Source organism: Ammospiza nelsoni, chromosome 7 (genome assembly GCF_027579445.1).
Source record: "Ammospiza nelsoni isolate bAmmNel1 chromosome 7, bAmmNel1.pri, whole genome shotgun sequence".
NCBI classification, from domain to species: domain Eukaryota; kingdom Metazoa; phylum Chordata; class Aves; order Passeriformes; family Passerellidae; genus Ammospiza; species Ammospiza nelsoni.
Window position 1 is genome coordinate 6,649,414 of NC_080639.1, and position 21,042 is coordinate 6,670,455.

The following is a 21,042-nucleotide window of genomic DNA, read 5'->3' on the forward strand; positions in this document are numbered from 1 at the left end:
TGTCCAGCAGGAGCAGATTTACCCAGGTTTGGGGTTTGTTTCAGGGTTGATTTGGATTGGTTTTGTTGCAGAAATAGGTTATCATTTGTCACTTGAGTGACTGTACTACTTTGTGTGTGAACACAAAGGAGTGTGAGGATAGCTCATAGTGATTTTATCTTCCTTAGAAGTTACAAGCTTTACTAAAAGATTTGTAGAGAAATAGGCTTAGAGGAAAAGATGGTTAAAAATAATGCAAGATCAAACAGATAGGAGTGCCAGGGATGGGAACAGAGTTCAGCAATGCTTCTGTCTCTCACCCTGTGTGCTGCACATCAAAACCGGGCAAGAGATCTAAACCTAAACTTGCTTCAGTCATGCTGCCCCTAAAATTAAAATTAACCAGGAGCAGCTCTCTAATCCATGTCAATCCATGCCCATGCCTTTGAGCAGGCTCTGGCTTGGGGCAGCCTGGAGGGACAGAGAAGCTAAAATTGCTTCCTTTGGCCTGAGCATAAAATGTTTGTGCTTGGTTTGGTGAAAACCTTTCCTTAGAGTGGGGCCTGAGGACATTATTACACAGTGTAATTAAATGCTGTTATTTAAATTATCATATAGAATTTAAAGCCTTAGGAAATACTTGCATAGTGTTTTGGAATGAAGCAAAAATGTACTTAATATGTTTACCAGTGAATGCTGTTAATTCAAGATTAAATACTGTGTCTAAGTGGAAAAAAAAGTGAAAAAAAGAACTTGTGATGCAGCTTTGCAGAGGATTCTTGTTTATGTGTAAGACAGTAATACACAGAGGTTACAACATTTAACATTCCTTCTGCTGAGGTTTGATATTGCTTGTGGATTCCCTTATGCCACACTGATTTCATGCAGTGTAGGTGACATGAGGCCAGTTCTGGCCCTTCCATTCTGCTTCTTGTTCCCCAGCTGTGTACAGGACACCTTGCTTTTCTTCTCACTCACTTCCTTCCCTCTCCTCCTCAGTCTGCTTGAGAGTAGCTCACCTCCATCCCCAGGCTGTTGGATCTGGTTTGGGAGGTGAATCTGTTGCTGTGATTTTATTTCCTTCCTTCCTTTCTTTTCTTTCTTTCTTTCTCTTTCTTTCTTTCTTTTCTTTCTTTCTTTCTTCTTTCTTTCTTTCTTTCTTTCTTTTCTTTCTTTCTTTCTTTCTTTCTTTCTTTCTTTCTTTCTTTCTTTCTTCTCTTTCTCTCTTTCTCTCTTTCTCTCTTTCCTCTCTTTCTCTCCTTCTCCTCTCTTTCTCTCTTTCCTCTCTTTCCTCTCTTTCTCTCTTTCTGTCTTTTCTCGTCTTTCTCTCTTTCTCTCTCTTCTCTCTCTCTCTCTCTCTTCTCTCTCTCTCTTCTCTCTCTCTCTCTCTCTTCTTCTCCTTTCCTTTCCTTTCCTTTCCTTTCCTTTCCCTTTCCTTTCCTTTCCTTTCCTTTCCTTTCCTTTCCTTTTCCTTTCCTTTCCTTTCCTTTCCTTTCCTTTCCTTTCCTTTCCTTTCCTTTCCTTTCCTTTCCTTTCCTTTCCTTTCCTTTCCTTTCCTTTCCTTTCCTTTCCTTTCCTTTCCTTTCCTTTCCTTTCCTTTTCCTTTCCTTTCCTTTCCTTCCCTTCCCTTCCCTTCCCTTCCCTTCCATTCCCTTCCCCTTCCCTTCCCTTCCCTTCCCTTCCTTCCTTCCCTTCCCTTCCCTTCCCTTCCCTTCCTTCCCTTCCCTTCCCTTCCCTTCCCTTCCCTTCCCTTCCCTTCCCTTCCCTTCCCTTCCCTTCCCTTCCCTTCCCTTCCCTTCCCTTCCCTTCCTTCTTTTCTTTCTTTTCTTTTCTTTCTTTCTGTCTTTCTACCATGTCCTGGTTTGTGGGATTTCATTGTTCATCTCCTCAATTGCCTTGTGAGAAAGGAGCAGAAATAAACACCTCAATACTGCAGTTGGGCTTTTATCCCTTATCTTCTTTATTCCTCTTTAACTTTGGGGTTTTCTCCCTTATGCTCTTTATTCCTCTTTAACTTTTTTTTGGTTAAATTTATTAAGTAAAGGATTATTATAGACTCATTAAGCAGCTCTTTTTTAGGACTAGCTTTTTGCCACACCAGGGTCCTGAGACAAGTCTTAACTATCTCAGCCACCATGCTTGTGTGAACACATTTAATTAAAAACTTGGAATTCACATTGCCTCCCTTTCCCAGCAAAGTGTATTTTATGACTTTCAGGAGCACAAACATGCAAAAGATGTCAATCCCAGAGAAGTTCTTGTCAGGAAGACCTGGTTAAAGCATAACTTATTGGGACTTTTTACTCTTTGCTGGTAATAATGGGAAGATAAATAAAAAGAGGCCAGAAGAATAGATTTTCACAAGATGACATCATATGCCTTTTTTCTAGGAGGAAATTACTAGTAGAATATGTAAAATACAAGTAGTTTATTATCATACATATTTACAGAGTTCTTTGAGTTTCTTTTTGATAGTAATCTAGATTTCTTCCTCATAGTTTGTATTTAAATAGGAGGTTTCAGTCACATAATTTCATATGTTCATTTTTTCTGTGTATGAGAGACTTTAAACTGGTGATAAATTATGTGGGAGGGTAATTTATGTTAAAAAGGGAGAAGATTATATATTTTGGAGGTGATCTACCAGAAACTGTCTATCCTTACTCTTTATGATAGCTAAACTAGACTGAAGGTTCTGAAATTTGAATTATATTATGTTTTATAATATTAGCCTTGAAAATGTTAGGATTCTCGAATTTGATGATTCCCTACTCATGCCAGGACATGTGTAGCATCTTCTGCTGTATTATCTTTCTTTGTTGTTGAGATACTTGACACAAAATTCTGCCCAAAACAATTACACTTGTATTATGTTCCTATGCCAGTTCATTTGGCATCTGCTGTTTCTTGTCTCTTTTGTGATACTTCAGTGCTCTTCCTTGCCTGGAGAACAGGAGACGATGTATTCTGCATGTGCACAAGTTACAGTGTCATCAAGGATCTAGATCCAGTCATTATCACAAGAACTTGAGGAAAAGCACTTCTTTTCTACAAGTTTGATTTTTGTTTTTACAGCTTTTTAAGTCAGCTGTGGCAAAATACTTGAAAGCTTCACTGGGGAAAAAAAACACCAGTTGCTTTCTGTAAATAAATTAACTCAGTTAATGCTAGGATAGTAGGGGGAGTTCCATACTAAAATACTGCATTGTTTGTCTGTGTTGCTTAAACTTATTGAATATTCAGATTGTTTGTTGCATGGTACGGTTTCCTCATTCATTTGTTTAATACAGAGGTTAAGTAATGTTTGCTGATAACGGTGATGAATTTAGCATGATAAAATTAAGGTGTTCACAATGTCAAATACCAGGAGGCATATTTTTTTTGTATTTTAAAAAGCATCTATTTTAAACAGTAGTAAGAGTGATCTGACTAAAGTAAGCTGACACAGATATTTTTAAAAAAACTTGAATAAAAGAAATTTAAACTACTTAGTTGGGTTTTTTGGGCAGTGACCTGATATCTAGCTGGTCATTGCTGCTTGATGTTTTATTAGATTCCAGTTGTTAGCAAACAATATTTGTGAAACCTTGTGGGAGGAAATACGGTGTAAGAGTTTGGATTCTTGCTGGTGGAGTTACTGGAATTCTTTACACATCTGTAATCAGCCTTAACTGATATGGTTTGGTAGTTTATCCAGCTCTTGAGTTTTATAATCCAGAACAAAAAACTAGCTTAGTGTGGGAATAGCCAGTGAGCATGGGCTGTACTGGTTTGGGCAAGTTCTGTTGCTGCAGAAATAAGCTGATGTGAAACTGGATGGGTATAATCAGATATCTTCTGAAAGCAACTGAGATGCTTGCAACATGAGGCAGAACAGCTGTCAAAAATGTTCTTGTGCAAATGTGGTTATCTTTATTTTTGGACTAACCAGCATTTTGTCTTCACAGCAGCTATACTTCTGAATGGAAGTGGCTTGCAGACAGAGCTAGAATTGGCAGCCGTTGGACGTGGCTTCAAGCCCAGATTTCAGAACTAGAATACAAAATCCAACAACTAACTGACCTTCACAGGCAGATACGTGCCACCAAGGTATTGTCTGGAAGCTCACAAATGGGCTTTTCAAATCATCTTTGGACAGTGTTTCTGTAATATTTATGTCTTTGGTTCCTTGTTGCTGTTCTTTTTTTTTTTGCCCTAGACTTCTTGTGTCTCTGCAGGCTCCCACCTGGGAAAGACATCAGGAGCTAAAATATGGCACCAATATAGGACTGGGATTTGGGAACTTTTACCTTTTTGTACCTGTATAGTGATTTTTTAGTGGCTTTCAGGGCCCAGCACACAGTACTATTTATCACTGGTTTTTCCCTCTGCAGGAGAGGTGGGATTGCCTTCTCAGGTGGGATGGTCAGTTATTTGTTTTTGTGCTGTGGCCTTTCAGGGTGGGATTTTTGTTTCTTGCAGTGCATGTTTATTCTGAGGATTAGATGGTTAATGTTTGTACAGCACTTTGAACAGGTCAAAGATTAATAATTACTAAAATTCCAATGTGTGTAATTCATGTACTAGTTTTTGTAAATTGAGCTGCCTAGTCAGTGGGAAAGTGACATTCCTAAACCATTAGTAATGTAGCTATCAATTTAATGGGTTTCTCAGGTCATTCTGACAAAAAGAAGCCAAACCTGTGTGAGGTGGTTTGATAGTGAGGGGTTTTAGAGCAGGGCTCTTTGTCTCTCCATCAGTGAGCCCCATGTGGGTTCTCTGGTGTGTCTTGGGATCAGATAAGCACCGCTGAGAGGAGCAAGAAGATGCTTCAGACTTTATGTGGAGGAACATGAGACTTAGAGGGAGTTTAAAAGGAGAGGAAAATCACCTCAGAGAGCATTTCCCTCTGAACAAATAAAGAATTATTCCAGCTCCTTTTTGCCCTCAGAGCCCTTCCTTTCATATCCATCTTGTCCCTGGTCAGATTTTTCTTTACAAAGAAATGAAGAGCCTTTGTTTAAGTGTCTGTGTAAGGAGATTTTATATTTTGGTGAAGGGTGGGAATGCCCATGGTTTGGTGTTGCCCTAAATACCAGATACATGCACACTCTTACACCCAAAAGCTGTCAGCCTTTGTGATGCCATAGGTCAGGTGAGCTACAGGAGATTGAGAAATAAACATCAGAGAAATAAGAGGAAAAACATGGTTTTAGTCACACATTTTCATTAGGTGGTATGTTAGTTTGGAGCCAAATCATCTTCCTGGTGGAGATTTTCAGTGACATTCTTTTCTGAAGCTCCATGTCCATTTTACCAGCTGTGGTATTTAGTGTTTGGCACTGTGTCCCATAGTGAAGCAAGCACCTCTTTTCTTCAGATGGGATTTTTATTTGTGTACATATTTATAGTACAGCAGTGCAGCAGCTACAGAAGGATATGTGGGCTGATAGAAGAGCTCTTTGTTTTTATTTACTGGCTACAGAGGAATTACACAATGTCATTAGAATTTGTATGCTATTTAATGGTTTCAGAGTGGTTTTTATGTGCTTGGAATGGAAAAAAAATATGATTCATAGCCAGGGAACAACAATTTCAAGCAAAAGCTCCTCTCCTTGAGCACCATAATGCAATAGGAGGGGACATGAGTAACTTGTGGGCTGTTTCCTGGCCTGCTACAGTGTGTCTTCTCCATCTCTGCAGACACAGAAGTAGCACCTCTGGGTCTTTGAGAGTCCTTTCATTAAAAAAAAAAATCCATATCTGCAGAACAAAACAATTCCATTTGGGGAGGAAGGCAGTCTTTGCCAAAACCTACTGATTGTAACCCATTTCCTGTAATATAGCCTGTCTTCTAATTCTTTACTCTTCCTCTTTTCCTCTGTGCCTAGTCCATCTCTCCCCTTCCATACCCTCTGTCAGTTTCCCTCTTCCTTTTCTCCTTTCCTCTTTCCATGCTTGGTAAACAAGTTTCTAAAACTTCAAAAAATAAAATTCCATTGGAAGCATATGTGTGTGCATGTCCCTCTTTTCAACACTTTTAATTTGTGTCTTCCTGTTCCTCTGACCTCAGAATTTTGGTTTTAGACCTTTTAGACTCTCTGTGGTCATGACCTACAATCCTTTTACTAAAAAGACCTGAAGATTCTAAGTTCTAAAGGAGTTTAAAGCTGTTGAGGTAGCTTGTCCTCCTGTTGTGGCACACAAAAATTAGTTCTCTGCTTGAATTTCCTTGAATGTACTGCCCATAGCATGCTGCTGGTCTGGATTTGTGTCCACCTGCTGTAAATGGAAAAGTGCAGGTGATGATCTGTGTGGAAAATCCAGCACTGACTTGAAGGACATTCAGAATCTTTGTGCCTTTTTTAGGCATTAAACCAAATTTTCGAGCACCTTTGTTTATTTTTAGAGAACATCTTTATTCTCACTTTGAATTGATAATTCAAACAATGGAATAAGTTAGGCACAGTGAGAGCAAGATAATTTCACTTGGTTAAAGAAATAGCAGCATGGCTTCCTTGTGTTCACGTTATAGCATTCTTCCTTGTCCTTTGGTTGAGTGGAATATTCTCATTAGAAAGACAAATTTGAGGCAGAATTATAATGATCCCATTCTTTTAATATCTGCTTTCTATTTGAGTTACAGTTGGTACTTTAAAAGCAAATGAGTTTTTTCCCTTTCTCTTTGAAAAGAGCCTGGAGAGATTTGATAGCTGTTTCTGGTATTAAATTTATTTGCTCAAGATAATAACAAACCAAGGAACTATTTGAGGACTGGGTTTGACTATCACAAGGTTATTTTTGCTTTTATTTTGTTTAACATTTTATCTTTTTAAACCAACTGATACATTACCTAGGATTATACCAGAGACTTCCATTTTTCTAATCTGTCATGTGGAAAACACAATAGGGGTATTATTTTCCTAGTTCCATTTATGAAACTCTGTTATTTCCCTACCATATAAAGTTATATTTATCTTATTAGGTGGTGCTTTAGATGGTACACCACATTTGTGAAAATGGTCTTGAAAAGTAGTGACAGTGCTGAAATATTTAAGATAGTTACTTTTAATTATGAAACACTAAAAATGCTCACCTTAAAAAATCAGTTATTAAATTTTTAAATGCTTGTGTTTAGAATTGTGTCATTTTTACTACATAAAAATAACAGCCTTGATATTTTGCATAGAACATGGATAGAAATAAGAGAAATAGAGCACTACAGAATGTCTCCAGCAGCGTTTATTGACTGCAAAGACTAAAACCAAGTTCAAATCAAAGGGTGATAATTTTTTAGACAACAAAACCTCCTCTTAAATCAGCAGGCAAATTATTGTATAATCTAGTAAGTATGAATTTCTGATTTGAATTTTGGCACAGATGTTTAAGCAGTGGTATAACACTGGAGGGATTGCTGTTACAAGGAGTAGCATAATTGATGCAGGAGGTTTTTTTTAATGCCTATTATTTCCATATTTTAGCTATGAAGTGTATTTAAAATCTAGCTAAGTGCTTGAAAATCATCAGGAGGATTTAAGAGGAATGTGCCAGGTTTGACTGCCCCTTAAAAATTATTTAGGAGGCTTAATCTGTTGTCAACCAACCGTGTTCAATTGCTGTTGTCTAGGGGATGGTGGTCTTAGAAGAATTCCCATTTCCAAAAGACATTTTGAAGAAGCAGATCCAATTGACAGAGCAAGAAGCTTTATTAAACGCCACAGGGAATTGCCAAGCTGCCATTGAGAGCCAGGATTCTCTGCCAGAGCATGACTTTGAAATGTCACCCAGCAGTCCCACTCTGCTTTTACGAAACATAGAAAAACAGGTAAAGTAAAACAAAACTCAGCTGGCAGTTCAAACAGGGGTTGGAAACTTAACTGGGAATAAAAATCCGTTTTAGATTTAGCTAGAATCTGCTTGTTTAGTGTTTTAACTTGTGAACTCACAACAAGGTCTGCAGAGAGAGCAAAAGATGTTCAAGACCACTTATAAAAGAGTGCAAACATCCAAACTAAAGAGAGATAAGAAGAGGCCCCACCAACCTTGAGGCTGAAACAAACAAAAATACTAAATCTGGGTTGCAAACATTACATTACAACTACATGACTGAAAAACTACACAGGCTCATAAAATTGATAAGGCAGTGTAATGCATATGCATATGTCTTTTATACTTTTAAAGTAAACTCAGAATTTTCAGGGGTGTGCATGTCCTTGGGGAACAGTGCTGAAATAAATCATACCAACTTTACAACTTGTACAAGTTGTGGAGTTTTTCTTTCCACATCAGTGAAGCCAAACGATTGACTTCAGAAATAGGGAGGTTCCATGGTGATGACTCCCAAAAAGAAAGATATTTTGCAGTCCTGGGATTGGGTGGTGATTAATTGAAGGGTTTAAATAACTACTCTGTACAGCAGGTTTACAAATTAACCTTTTATTTCTGATGTGTCTGTGTTACCACATTGTTTCCCTCCAAGGGACACAGAACAGCCTCTAAGAACCATCCACAAACGTGCTCCTGCTTTATAGTCAGGTCAGTGTAGAGTTTCCACAGGTTGTTTCAGGAACAGCTTTATGTGAGATGAAAGAGAACAGCTGACAGCAGAGATATATTGTACTTGAAATTAAAAAAAAAATAAATAAAGCTCCAGCAGAATACAATTGTTCATCTGCCTTTTCAAACATTGTGGGACTCTGGTTTGGAGCTGAGGAATTCCAGGTGCTTACTTACAGTGGTTGTGAGCAGAGTTTTGCTTTGCAGTGTGAAAAATGGCTGTTTCCATGGTTGATTCCAGGAAATACTATGTAGAATCCAGCAAGGTTTTCTTTTGCTTGAAAGTACATAAAGGATGTGGTAGGATCACATTGCTGAAAGGGATACTGGAAATTTGTTGTACAGAATGAATTTATGCAGTTTGTGTAAAACAAAGGCACTGTGGGGCATTAATTTGTTGCTCTGCTGCTCTACATAAACTCCTGGTCATAAACACATTTTTTAAAAGGGGTATAAGTAATAGCATTAAATACTAGTGCCTGTTTCTGAATCTCTGTGCCAATTTTCCTTATTTGACAGTCATACTTTCCTGTTTTTAAAATGCTTCCCCTGGTTGATAAATCTTTATCACCACAGGCAGGAGTGAGGAAGTAATGAAACAGAAACTTTATATGCTCAGTGCAGGCAATTGCACAAGGTAACCCAAAGAGCATTTTTAGAATGTGATGAATGGCCCCTCTTTTAAATGGTAGCTTGGAGAATTTAACACACTTTTCAGTAAGATTTTTGACAATTCAAAGGATAGTGCTCTGTTTCCTGGTCCCCAAGTAGCCACAAATTTGGTCCAAGGGGTGCAAGAACTTTAATGATCTGAAAATTACATGGAAGTGGACTAACACATCTCACACAACACTTTGGTTTTCTTCATTTTTACACCACTAAAAACCTTGGAGTTTGATTGCATTTTTGACTTCCAGTTCTGTTCTTAACTCTGAAAGTCTGAGTTTCTTGTTCAGTGTCAGGAGCAGCAGTCCTGCAGCCTGAAGAACATCTACAGATATTCCCACAGAATTCCTCAGCCTGGCATTAAAGTATTCCTTTGTTAAAAATAAGGAATTTTGCTTGTGAACCAAAAGAAAAGTCATGTAGAATAAAAGTGACTAAGGCTGGCAATTTTTATTAACACTGTTTTCAAGTCCTTTTCCTGGCTACATGTATGTTTTTCTTTGTGTTTTGAAAGTCTGCCTATTTTTTAAATACTCTTATATTCAGTAGAGACCACTCCATACAGAATGAATTCTGCTGAGCTTTTTAAATCAATCTGGTAACTATTTTACTGGCATCTTGTTTGCTTTACCCAGTTATTTTATAATAGACTTGCTATTTCTATGCTTTAATATCCATCCTTGATTTTTTTATTCTGATGTGAAATTTTTACCTGACTGCCTCACCTAAATGTTAACAGAAAATATGTGAGTTGTAATAAAACAAAAAAAATTCTTCCTCTTTCTGCATAAATATAAATGTGAAATCAAAATGTAAGGAGAACTTACTAGATAAACTCTAACAATTCATGTTTTAAACATTCAGAGTTTTGACTGAAAATCCAGCAAAGTAATGCAGAAGGTTGGGTTTTTAAAAAAAAAAAAGTATGCCATTTCAGATACATTTAATTTCTGTTCAGTGTGCAGAACACAGTTTCCTCTAAGCAGACTACATTTATTGTGAGAATAGCCTTTAAGGTCTGACATTTAAAACAAAAAATCATTGTGAAATGTTTTTGGAGTCAGTCCACAATTCATTGCTTTGGAAGGAGTAATTCTTAGTTTTAACAAATTGGCTACATTTGTTTCATTTGTTTTGGGTCAGTTTTAAAGTCAGGTTCTTTTGCAGGAGAACAGGGTGGCAGGGTGGTTGCCTCTTGTTGCTATTTTTGAGGATGGCAAAGATCTTCCCCATTCTGTCTGTCATTACAATAATCCTCAAGTAGTTAGTTACACTTCCTTTTATAAAAACACCTTTGTCAACCTGTAATAAGCAATGAAGAGGATTCTTTTAAGAACAAAAACACTTTGAGTGAACAAAATGTACAATGAAAAGACAGTTGACCTTTTTTTCCCCCTGTTGAAATGCTTGTCAAATGGCCAGTTAGCAGCTCTGGCTGCAGCTGTTGTAATATCAGCTGTAAAAGTGTTCTGGTTTCTTTTTTTCCTTTTAAAGACCTTTGGTTACAATACTGAGGTCACTGATGTATTCAGGGTACTACTTCAAGTGTATAAACAATGCTCAGGGTTGTGGTGGTGTTTTGTTGGTGTTTTATGTGGGTTTTGGTAGGGTTGAACATAATAATTGTGAAAGGAAACCATGCCACCATGGTTATTCACAGAAAGAAACTAAATTATTCCATGATGTACAGGACTGAAATCCTAAGTAGGAAAACAAGAACCCAGGACCTTTGAGCTGTTGAGTCTGGATAAGTCTGACTACCTTTAATTTTAATTTTTTTTCCAGAGTGCACAACTAAGTGAAATCATCAGCAGCCTTATTGCTCCACTCAATCTGTCTCCAGCTTCTTCATCTCTTTCATCCAAGACCTGTAGACACAGACAGCTGGTCAATGGTATCTCCTTCAGGTGGGTGACAGTGTGCTAGTTTGGGGTTTTTTTGTGAGTAACTTTTGGTAAAGTTATCTATATGGAACTCATAATCATTACGGCATTAAACAAGAAAAGAAGAGCTGCTTTCTGCAGGCTTGAAGAGAAGTCAAGTCTTGATTGTAAGGTTGAAAATAGTAGGGTTTTGTGTTGTTCCTAAAAATATCATAAATGTATAGTCACTATAACTATTTAACTATTATTGGAAGATGAATCTGTGAAGTAGTGAAAGAGTATAGGAACACATTAAGTGTGATTGTTTGAGAGTTAATGCATTCTGTCATAACAAGTGCAGCTTTATTTCTGGAAAACTGACAAACTAGATTAGTAGAATACATAAGCAATGTCATGTGTCTCAGCAGGGGTCAGTGTCAGGGTGGCAACTTCATTAATTTTAAGCAGATCAGTCTTCAATAAAAGGCCAAATTTATCTTTGCCACCCACATTTTCAGGAATTTGCAGATACTATTTTCCATTCAAGGTATTTTGTTCTGGGTGGACATACCTTTCAGGATGACTATAGGTTGAAATTAATGTTTTAGAAAAATGTTTCTCAGTGCTAGTCCATACTGCTAGGTAATTCTCTCTTTTATTCAAAGATTTTAAGTACAGTACAAGCTGTAATAAGTATTAGTTTCAAAACATGATTAAGGTAATTGAATACAGTTAAAAAAAATCTAGGTGTGTTGGATACTTGTAGTGTGAGTTTTGAGGATGCTGTTAATTAAGATCAGGTGGATGAAGAAACTGTTTCCAAGTAGAGCTGGGGTGTTTATGGCAGTGTGCAGCAGAACATAATTCCCTGGCTCCTGACTCCAAGAAGAGCTGGCCACACCGTCTGCTCCAGCTTTGCTGCAGAGGCTGGAGCCTCCCACTAAGAGATTATAGTGAGCAGCTTGGATGGGCAGCTCCTTTAGCTGCCTTCTGTTCCACAGTGATTGTGTGATTCTGCCCTAAATTTAAGGATGAAGGAGTCCTGGCTTGTGGCATCCCTGCTCCTGATGTTTACAGATGATGTAGGAGAAAATCAGAAGGTTCCTCTCAGATGTGGACTAAAAAGAGCCCTGAAATAAGAGTTGCTAATAGAGATGGGTGTGTGGAAGAAGAGAGTAATTTAGCCTGTGTCTTGAGTCTGACTTTTTAATAGGATATATGAGGAAGCATTCCTGCTTTTAAAAATGTTTTCAGGAGTGTAGGAAATTAACTTCATGATGAGAGAATCAAATGATGTAACTTCAAGCCAATTCTCTTCTTATTTATTAGTCCAAAGTTGGTCTTTCCATTTCATGAGTAACACACTGCTCATGGACCACTCTCTAAGGTTGGTTGTTTTCTACTCATGACCTAAAAAAGTCCAAGAAAAATGTTAGGACTTGGAAGATTTCCTCAATGCCATAGCTCTAAACTGGAGTTTGGCAAGGTAGGTGTTGGAAGGGACTTTGAGAGGTTTTAGGGCTTTCTAGATGCTGTCCTAAACATGAGTTAAACAGTTAATTTTAAATTTTTACTGCTTATGAAGTGTTTTGAAATCTGCCAATAAATATTTTTCATTAAAGATGCATGAAAAAGAGTGGTTAGCATGAGAATCCTGCAGAGAAATTCACTGCCTCCCACTTCTGGAGGTTTTTTTGAATGTGTTTCAGGTTTTTGGTGGTATTTTGTTGTTGTAGTAGCTGTGTGTTCAATTAATTGAATTAACTTATTAGTTAATTATTAACTTGCTGCAGTTAACTTAATTCTTAGCTGCTTCTCCCCTTGCTTTTTTTAGAGTCCATTCTGACTGTATTCAGTACTTCAGAAAGCAGAAATCAAAACCAAATGAAAAATAAGGGGATTCTTTTCTTTTTGAGAGGGAGAAAAAACAGATCATAGCAATTTTCACTTAAGCAAGTTCTTGAAATTAGTTGTAGGCTGTTGATGTGAAAACCACAATTTTCCATTTGAAAGTAGGTTTAAACACAAGATGCTCTGGGGTTGGTAATTGTGGGGTTGCAGTACAGTTGGTTACTGGGCTGTTCACAGAGGAAGTGGAGGTGCTTGGACAGTTCCTGGTTGATTAAATGTGGGTAACCTTGAGTTGCCATCTGTCAAGGCCTAATTACATTAGTGCTTTTTTTTTTGGTGTTCTTTTCCTTGCTCAGTTGAATCTAGGTGCCAAGATTAAAAAGCAAATACAAATTTGCTTTTTAAAGCAAAGCATTGCATGAAGGTAGATGCTCACAGAAGCCGTTCCCTAAGTGATACCCACTTTCTTATGAAGGGGGAGGAAGGAAAAAATTTAATTCTTCAGGACAAATAGTGCCTGTCTGATGGCTTGCTGTGCAGGTTAGGAGCAAGACAGGCAAACTTATGAGCTTTGAAAGGAGCATTTTAGCAAATTTATGACTTTCACATCTGGCTGTGGTTCATTTTGCTCTTCTGTAGAATCACATGTTGAAAAATACTCAGACTAAAAATCAGAGCTTCATTGGGAAACCTTTTATACAAGTGGCAGGAAAACCCCCCTGCCATGTACTGGAGCTCCAGACCACAAGAGGAGATCTCTTCATCTGAAACTGGAGTGGTGCAATGCTGCAAGGCACAGGAGGGGAAACACAGCAGATGTCAGAGACTGCAGGGAAATTACCAAGGGCCTTGGCAGACCACCAGAACAAAGGCAGGAATCACAGAAGTTAAAGAGCCAGGCTGAGGAGCTTTTTATTCTAATTTACCTGTCTAAGTTGTCTCTCACTTAAGAGAGAGGTATGTGGAAATCCACAAGTTGAGCTTGGGACCATCGGACTTAGAAAATGTTTCTGAGAATTCAGAGAGAGTATTTTAAGAAATCTTTTCCATGGACTATAAACCTTGTATTTCTTTCTCAAGCCTTAAAAAATCCAGTGTTAACATTAAGAATGTCATGCCTCAGTATTTTGGGCTTTTTCTTGGCACTTACTGGTATGTTCCTCTAAATGCTTTGTACAATCCCTCTGTTAATTAGGATGTTGTTTTCATGTGTCTGTGTTGCCTATTGGATTATATTGCTGTGTCAGGAAGACAGCTCAAATTGAAGCCTGTAAAGCTTTGTTACCACTCCAACACAGCATGGGATGGTGTTTAATCACACTTCCATTACAAGCCTTTTCATTTAATAAAAATGTACTGGTAAAAGAATACCACCTGTCAAAAAAGATTTATAAGTGGCCTTGTAATAAATTCATTTTCATGTTCTTTTGTGTCACAACTTTGCTAATAAAACTGTGACTTGTCATAAGACAAAATAATCATTTGTGCAGATAGATGACCTGTTAGGAACCAAGGCCAGAATACCTTGTGTAGTTACACTGCTCAGACAGTCCAGAGCTGTGATCAAGGTCTTCAGTATTGTAAAAATAAAAGCTGGAGGGAGTTTTGCAGCAAGCCTTCAACTTTGCAGAGAGATGTTGATATAAATCAAATATAAATAAAATCAGGAATACTTATAGCAAGGAAGTTCATTCTTTCCATTAAGTCATTCCCACCCCAATGGGAGAGTGTTTTAAATTCTTGCTTTGTGGTGTTGCCTGTTCTGGTCACCAGCCAGGCTGTAGGTTGGTGAGAATGGTGTGAGGTTGTTCTACACATACATGCAGGGGCTTCCACTGCTTTTAGCCACATCTTTGTGCTTGATTTTGAAACTATCTACATTTGAAGTTGTAGAGTTTCTAATTTTGATACAAATGCTTCACAGTGAATTGCAACCCTGTGCTGAATGATCACTGGTTTGTAAAGCTTTACTTAGGTTTCAGTTCTTGAATAAAACCAAAAAATCTTGAAAGTATTAGGACAGCACTCTAGGCCTCTTTTATGTTAGCATGACTGGTGTCTTGAATGGAGCATCAGTATGAAGGGAAATATTGATTGTAACATGAAACTCATATGTGTTAAAAATATTAGAGAGTTCTTGAATTTGTAAAAAACAAAACTCAATATATGCTTGAGGGCTTAACTTCATTTTGACATTTGTTTCTGTGAGCACAAAGGTGAAGAAGAATGATAAACTCCCCTTCCTGACCTGACATGAAAGTAATTAACTAGCAAACAAAGCACATACACAATTGTCTGAAACAGCATACTAAAACCTTGTGGTGTTTATAAAATTCTCTTAGATAGCTAATGCTAATCAGTGTGTGAAATCTTGGCCTGTGCACATGAAGCATATCTGACATTTTGTATTTCCTCTCCTCATTATTCATGAAACTGCAGAGCTTCAGACAATAGAGAGGTGTCCTCTGCAGGCAGTTGGCTGCTTGACCATCAGCACATCAAGAAAAGAAGAAGAGACAGGACAAGGCTCAGGTCTGTCTCTGTGACTAACGTGAGCACATCTGCCCGGACCAGGCCCCTGCACAGCTTCCAGAAGAGGAAACTCTACAGAATGCACAGTGCCTGTCACTGGAATCAGCAGGTAGGCCCTTGCCTCTCTGTTTGGGAGAGAAAACCAAAGAGTCCAGCTGCTGGATCAGCATGTGTCTTGTCTGCTGTGCCAGAGGAATGGTGCATGTTGTGCTGCTCATTTGTTGTGTTCAGGGACCATAGAGTGTGTGTGGTGGCAGTACTGGATGTGTCTGCTCAGTTGAACATAAAAATTAAAGATAGCCCAGAGTCCTGCTTATCAAATCAGTGTGTTCTATGACTGTCTTTAAAGCCCTGGTACAATCTAAGAGGCAACTGGAGAGTTCTTCTGGAGACCTGGCTGCTCAGGAGACAGGCTACAGTGTAAAGTATCTGCCTACTTGTTTTCAGAATATTTGTTTTAGCTACAGGAAAGTTTACACAGCTGGTGGCACATTATTTTCTAGGAAATTGAATTGCAATATCTTAATCTTGTTTCCATTTTTGCTGTTTCTCATTAGTTATATTGCCTTTTTCATGACACAAAGAGTGCTTTAAAACTCCTAGAATTTTCTGCGTTACAGAGAAATTAATATTTTAAAATGGAAAAAACCACATTGTCTTGTGCAGGGCAAGGCTATCTGCTCACATCTGATATTAATAGCATGTTGCTGGTATGAATATATAATGAGTTTAGCTGTGGTGCTTAAAGAAACAGTCTAATTTGGGAGCAGAGACAGTATGAACTCATTCTTCAGAGCAATGCCAATCCCAAGAGGTTTTAATTCCTTGATTTTCCTTTGCCTTTTTAAATGTAGTATTGAGGGAAATCTCTAACTGTCTAGGATTTACTAAGTGTGCCAGTGGTCTGGGGAGCAATTTTCCATGCAAGGATGCTCTGAGCTGATTCAACATTCTCTGCAAAATGGCAGAGGTGCCCTAGTTTTAGCAAGATACTTTATTGAAAAACTGTCCAGTTTCTTATTTGTTTGAGTTCCCAGCTTCCTGGCAGTGGAGCTTAAAGATTTGGCAACCTGCCTGGAAGGTTTGGGCCAGGGGGATGGTGAGTGAGGCTGGGAGCTCTGCCTTCTCCTAGGTACTTAGCCTTTCCATCTTCCTTGCATTGCCCAAGGAGGCTGTTGTGGGCTTGGAGTTACTGTGTGCCATGCAATCCTGTCACAGGGGTTGGAGACTTTGTGCTGTGGCTCCAACTGCTTCTTGCAGCTGTGGAGAGAGCTCCTTAGCAAGAGACTCAAGGACTTTCCCTTCCTTTGTCTTAAACATGAAGGGTTTTTACTCCAGATGCAGTTTCTAGATAGCAGGGCTTTCTGGAAGCTTCTTGTCTTGCAGGTTCAAGTATTTCATATTTCTACAAGCACTGCCTATGTCTCTGTGTTCTGAGAAGTGGGCCAGAGCTAGTGAATATCAGTAAAGGCTTGTGATCAGGAACTCCATGTCTGTAGCCTGACAGCAGGAGTTCAAGGCAGAGTTTACATTTTTACCTTCAACCAGATACAGAGCTTAGCTGCTCTGCATGCTTGATAGTTTACCCTGACTTGTAGGCTGCAAAGAAAGATTTATCATTAACCTTTGGCTGTATACTGTGAGCAAAAAGTGCATTTTTAGGTTACTAGTTAAGGATTCAAGTACCAGAGCTGGTGCAACTGTGTGTCTGCTCCATACTCCTGACATCTCTGGTGCCTTATATTAACCCAGCTTCAGTGTCACTGTCCCAAAAACAGTGGGGCAAAACACCCCTGTAGGGAATGCTATTTATGCTTACTGCAGCTCTCAGCTCAAAACTCTGTGTTTTGACTCTGCTGTCCATGTACTTTCCATGGAAAGTTAACCAAGAGGCAATGTGGAGAACTACATCATGGGCTACAAACAGATTCTGGAGCTCTTGTTCCTTGAGAAAATAAGAAATTATGGCAGCAATCAAGTTGTCAGCTTCAGTCATCATGCAAGTGCCAAACTCAGTTAAGTTTTGAAAATTAGGGTAAAGCAGGGAACAAAGCCTCTCACACAATGTTGGTTAAAAACAAAGGATCAGGGATTCTGCTAAGGAAATAAGTGATAAAATTAGACTGGACATTTCCAGCACATTCTGACAACCAAACCTAAATCAGTATCAAGGTTTTAAATTAAGAGCCATCAGCAGTGTATCATTCATTCAAGAAATCTTACTCTAACAGGCCCTGTCACTTTCTTAGTCCTGCACTTGCTACACTTGGTTACCCAGCTGTTGATGAGATTGCTCATCCTGTAATGAAAGAGCCCTAGCCATCAGCCCAGGCTGCCTTCTGGATTAGGCAGATGTTTAAGGGTAAGGATTCAAAATGGGGAATGGGTTCTGGGATTGATATCTAGTTTTCTCTGAAAATGCATTTATATTCCCCAGAGCAATCCAGCAAATTTCCTCTGGTCTTTCACAGAAAAAATGAGTAACTTCTTAGCATATAGGAAATAGTTGGATTTTTAATGTAACATTAGTGTGCCTTCTCTAGCAAGTGCCTCTCCCATATTTCCTCACATTTAACATATTTATATAACCCCTAGTACCACAATCTGTGAGGACCCCCATTTCTTTATCATCACTGGCCTGAAAACAAGCTGGGAGTCTTGCAGCAGATGTGGAATTAACAAATTCCAGCTTGCCAAAATCAGAGAAGCAAACTGAATCTCCTGAATATTCCAGCTCCTGGTGGTGCCTGGTTTGAGCAGCCAGTGAGCAGTGCCTGGCAGTGCTGAGGGGAGATGTTCCTCTGCAGAGTAATTTGAGCAAGATGGTGACTAAAGAATTATGAGCAGAGAATCCTAGCAAAATGCAGACCTCTCTGTGTGTGGGACATTAAGAAATGCTGGGATAGCTTTGAGGAATTTTCAACTGGGATTTCATTGCAATGACCCTTTGTGCATCTGAATGACATTCAGAGTGTCATCCCTCACATCTCTTCAGATTCATTTGGGAAGCTCATTCTCCCCCCTCACCCCCCTAACATCCATGTTAGGAAAAGTAAAGTATGAAACTGAACTGCTGTGCCATCTGTTAGTTCATAAGGTCACTGGGAAGGCAGCCACATTTTTTCTCTTATCTCCTGCCATGCCACATACATTTACAATGAGTGTGTATGACCTAGAAGCCTCCCACTGCCGGTGGAGAGATGCCCTGTATTGTCCTCTGGTGCTTCTTTTCTGAGGACTACACCTTCCCCTGCTGTGCTGGTTAAATGGTGCTTACACAGGGTAGTATCTAAAAGAAAATACAGAAGTTGTGAAACTCTAGAAGACCTTCCAGACTGGCAAGATAGACTGCAGATAAATTAAACAGGATGCAGGGTGCTTGGTTTATCTGCCACCATCCAATATCCTCGGGAACTTGAAGCAGCCTTTGGGGCCAAATCCATTTGTCCCCTTATTTAGAATGACTAAGTACCACAAGATGATCCCTGAGTCATGATTTGGCCCTGGAATCTGTTTTGTATCTTTCTTCTTTATCTAAACAGCTTTGTGAGAGCTTAGGCCATTTCTTGCTTGTGAGTCATGCACAACAAACCCTGGGATTGCAATCTGTGCTTCAGTCTAGAGGACAGGATTGTAGGGGTGCCTTTCTTCAGCATGATGTTTGAATGAATGAATGATAAAACTTGCATGCAGAGCAGCACAAAGGAGAAAGCTGCAGGTGTGATGTAGTAGGAGCAGACAATGTTTGCAGGTGGGAGTTGGAAGCCTGAGAGTGCTGTGTTCAAAATGTTGGATCTGCCCCTTGTGTGCATTGTTACAGCTGGCAAGTCACAACCTCTGGGTCATTGTCTCCAATAAAATGTGTGTTACATATTTTTAATGCTGAGAAAGAAGGCCAACAGTATCTAAACATTAAAACCCAGAAGGTGTGTAAGTAGCAAATTGGTGTCAGGACTGTAAGGCACAAACACCTCTTGAATCATTTATTGCATTGGTTGTTGCATTTATAACTGCCTTCCTCCCCCACCCCACATTCTCCAGTCTAATACCTTGTGCTTCTGCAAATGCTTTTCCTATAGTGAGGAAAATTGTGGCTATGTTAGCTCTGTTCCCTGCTATTTTTTTGTCTGCACTTGAAAGAACTAAATTATCTGTGACATACTAAAAGTTTTAAAAGCAAACAAGTGTTGTACTAGTCAGAAACTCTCAGAGAGGTTTGCTTAGCTGACATGCCCTGATGTTTTCTTTTTTGCTATTTTATCTGTGTTACTTGCTGCAGGATTTTTTAATAACAAGGATTTTGTTCTGCCAGTATATTTTGTTAGTTTCTCATTTAATATCCTAGAAAAGGATATTAATTTCATTTCTTCAAGTAATGTTTTGCCAAGAGATGTCATTGATGCTATGTAGATTTTTAATCTATAAAAAGTTTGTATGGCTCTAAGTAAAGGTAAGAGACAACAGAGCAGTGAGATTGGAGTTGTATCAATTTTGTCCCTGTCTGTTTCTTTACAGAGTTGTAGAGCATTGTGAGGTTTTTTAATCTGAAAATTCTCATTGTAATTGTATTCCACCTGCTGGAGAAAGAGTTGGTTGTGAGGACTGAGGGATGTGGAGAAAACAGAATTCAAATTTACAAAGGTGCCAGCACTCTGAAAGCTGGGAATTGAGGTGCAAAAACTTACATTTTGGATACCACAGGCAAACAGTTGGTATAATTTTGCCAACTATTGCAGTTGCATATTGCCACATTTTCTTCTCTGCAGTCTCAACTGGGATTTAAGTAAGAGCAGAATATCTGCTTTCATTTAGTGGTTTGAAAAAAAAAAGTGAGTGCTTGTCCCAAAGGCTCCAAAGCAGACAGGAGAAAAGTATTTAAATTGTAGGGTATGAGTTTCTTACTTTGATTTAAATCTCATGCTGGTTCTATGATTTCTGTGTTCAGGAGCATTCCCAGGCCATGTCTAGTGCCAGTGGTATTTTTTGTTGATGCCACTTGATAAATACATGTGGATCTTTCCCCAATTCTTGTTCATTTTCAGGTTTTTGGAAAGAGTATGTATCTATTTTATTTATATATAATACACATATACATACATATCATTTGTATTGTATCCACCATGCATAGCCTTTATCTTACTTGCTAAATAGCAATGCTATTTGCTAGGGGTCTGTACCTGGGAGGAAAGAAGTTGCTTTGAGTGGAGTCTACTGGTTGCCATCCTCTTCCTTGGTATCCCTAGGTACTGGCTCCACCACCTGCTTCAGCACAGTTTCCTGGCATTGCTGACTTCTGAAAAAATGTTGTTTTGTTGCCAAGTCTCCTGTAAACTGGTTCAGTGGAAGTGGTGTGATATCTCTGTGGATATGTCAGTCTTGTGGTCTGGGAATGAGAATCCCTTGGTTACCAAGTTTGTACATTAAAACAGTAGTTAATGAAATTGTTGCTTTAACCCTGGAAGTTAAAAAAGAAGGCCTTCTGTTAGTTAAAAAGCAATGAAAACTGAGTGGCAAAAGAAATTTCTCATCCACATTCAGCTATTCTGAATGTGTGACAAGAATTCTGTCTCTGAGGGAGGGAGGCATGAAGGCAGAAAGGAAGGGGACAAACACCTCT

The 21,042-nt window shown here is 38.8% G+C and overlaps 1 protein-coding gene across 5 annotated transcripts in view; it reads left to right on the plus strand.

Annotated features, from left to right (window-relative positions):
• The window catches only part of KANSL1L (KAT8 regulatory NSL complex subunit 1 like), a 60,982-nt gene that overhangs the window by 17,946 nt on the left and 21,994 nt on the right, over positions 1-21,042 (plus strand). For 4 of the 5 annotated variants that reach the window (XR_009418792.1, XR_009418793.1, XR_009418794.1 and 1 more), the window contains exons 3-6: positions 3,927-4,068; positions 7,586-7,783; positions 10,966-11,087; positions 15,333-15,534. Coding sequence is in view for 2 of the 5 variants with exons in the window: in XM_059476225.1 (XP_059332208.1) it covers positions 3,927-4,068; positions 7,586-7,783; positions 10,966-11,087; positions 15,333-15,534 (664 nt within the window). In the remaining 3 variants the exon portion in view is untranslated. The remainder of the gene's footprint in view (positions 1-3,926; positions 4,069-7,585; positions 7,784-10,965; positions 11,088-15,332; positions 15,535-21,042) is intronic. The other variant, XM_059476226.1, reaches the window with a different exon arrangement.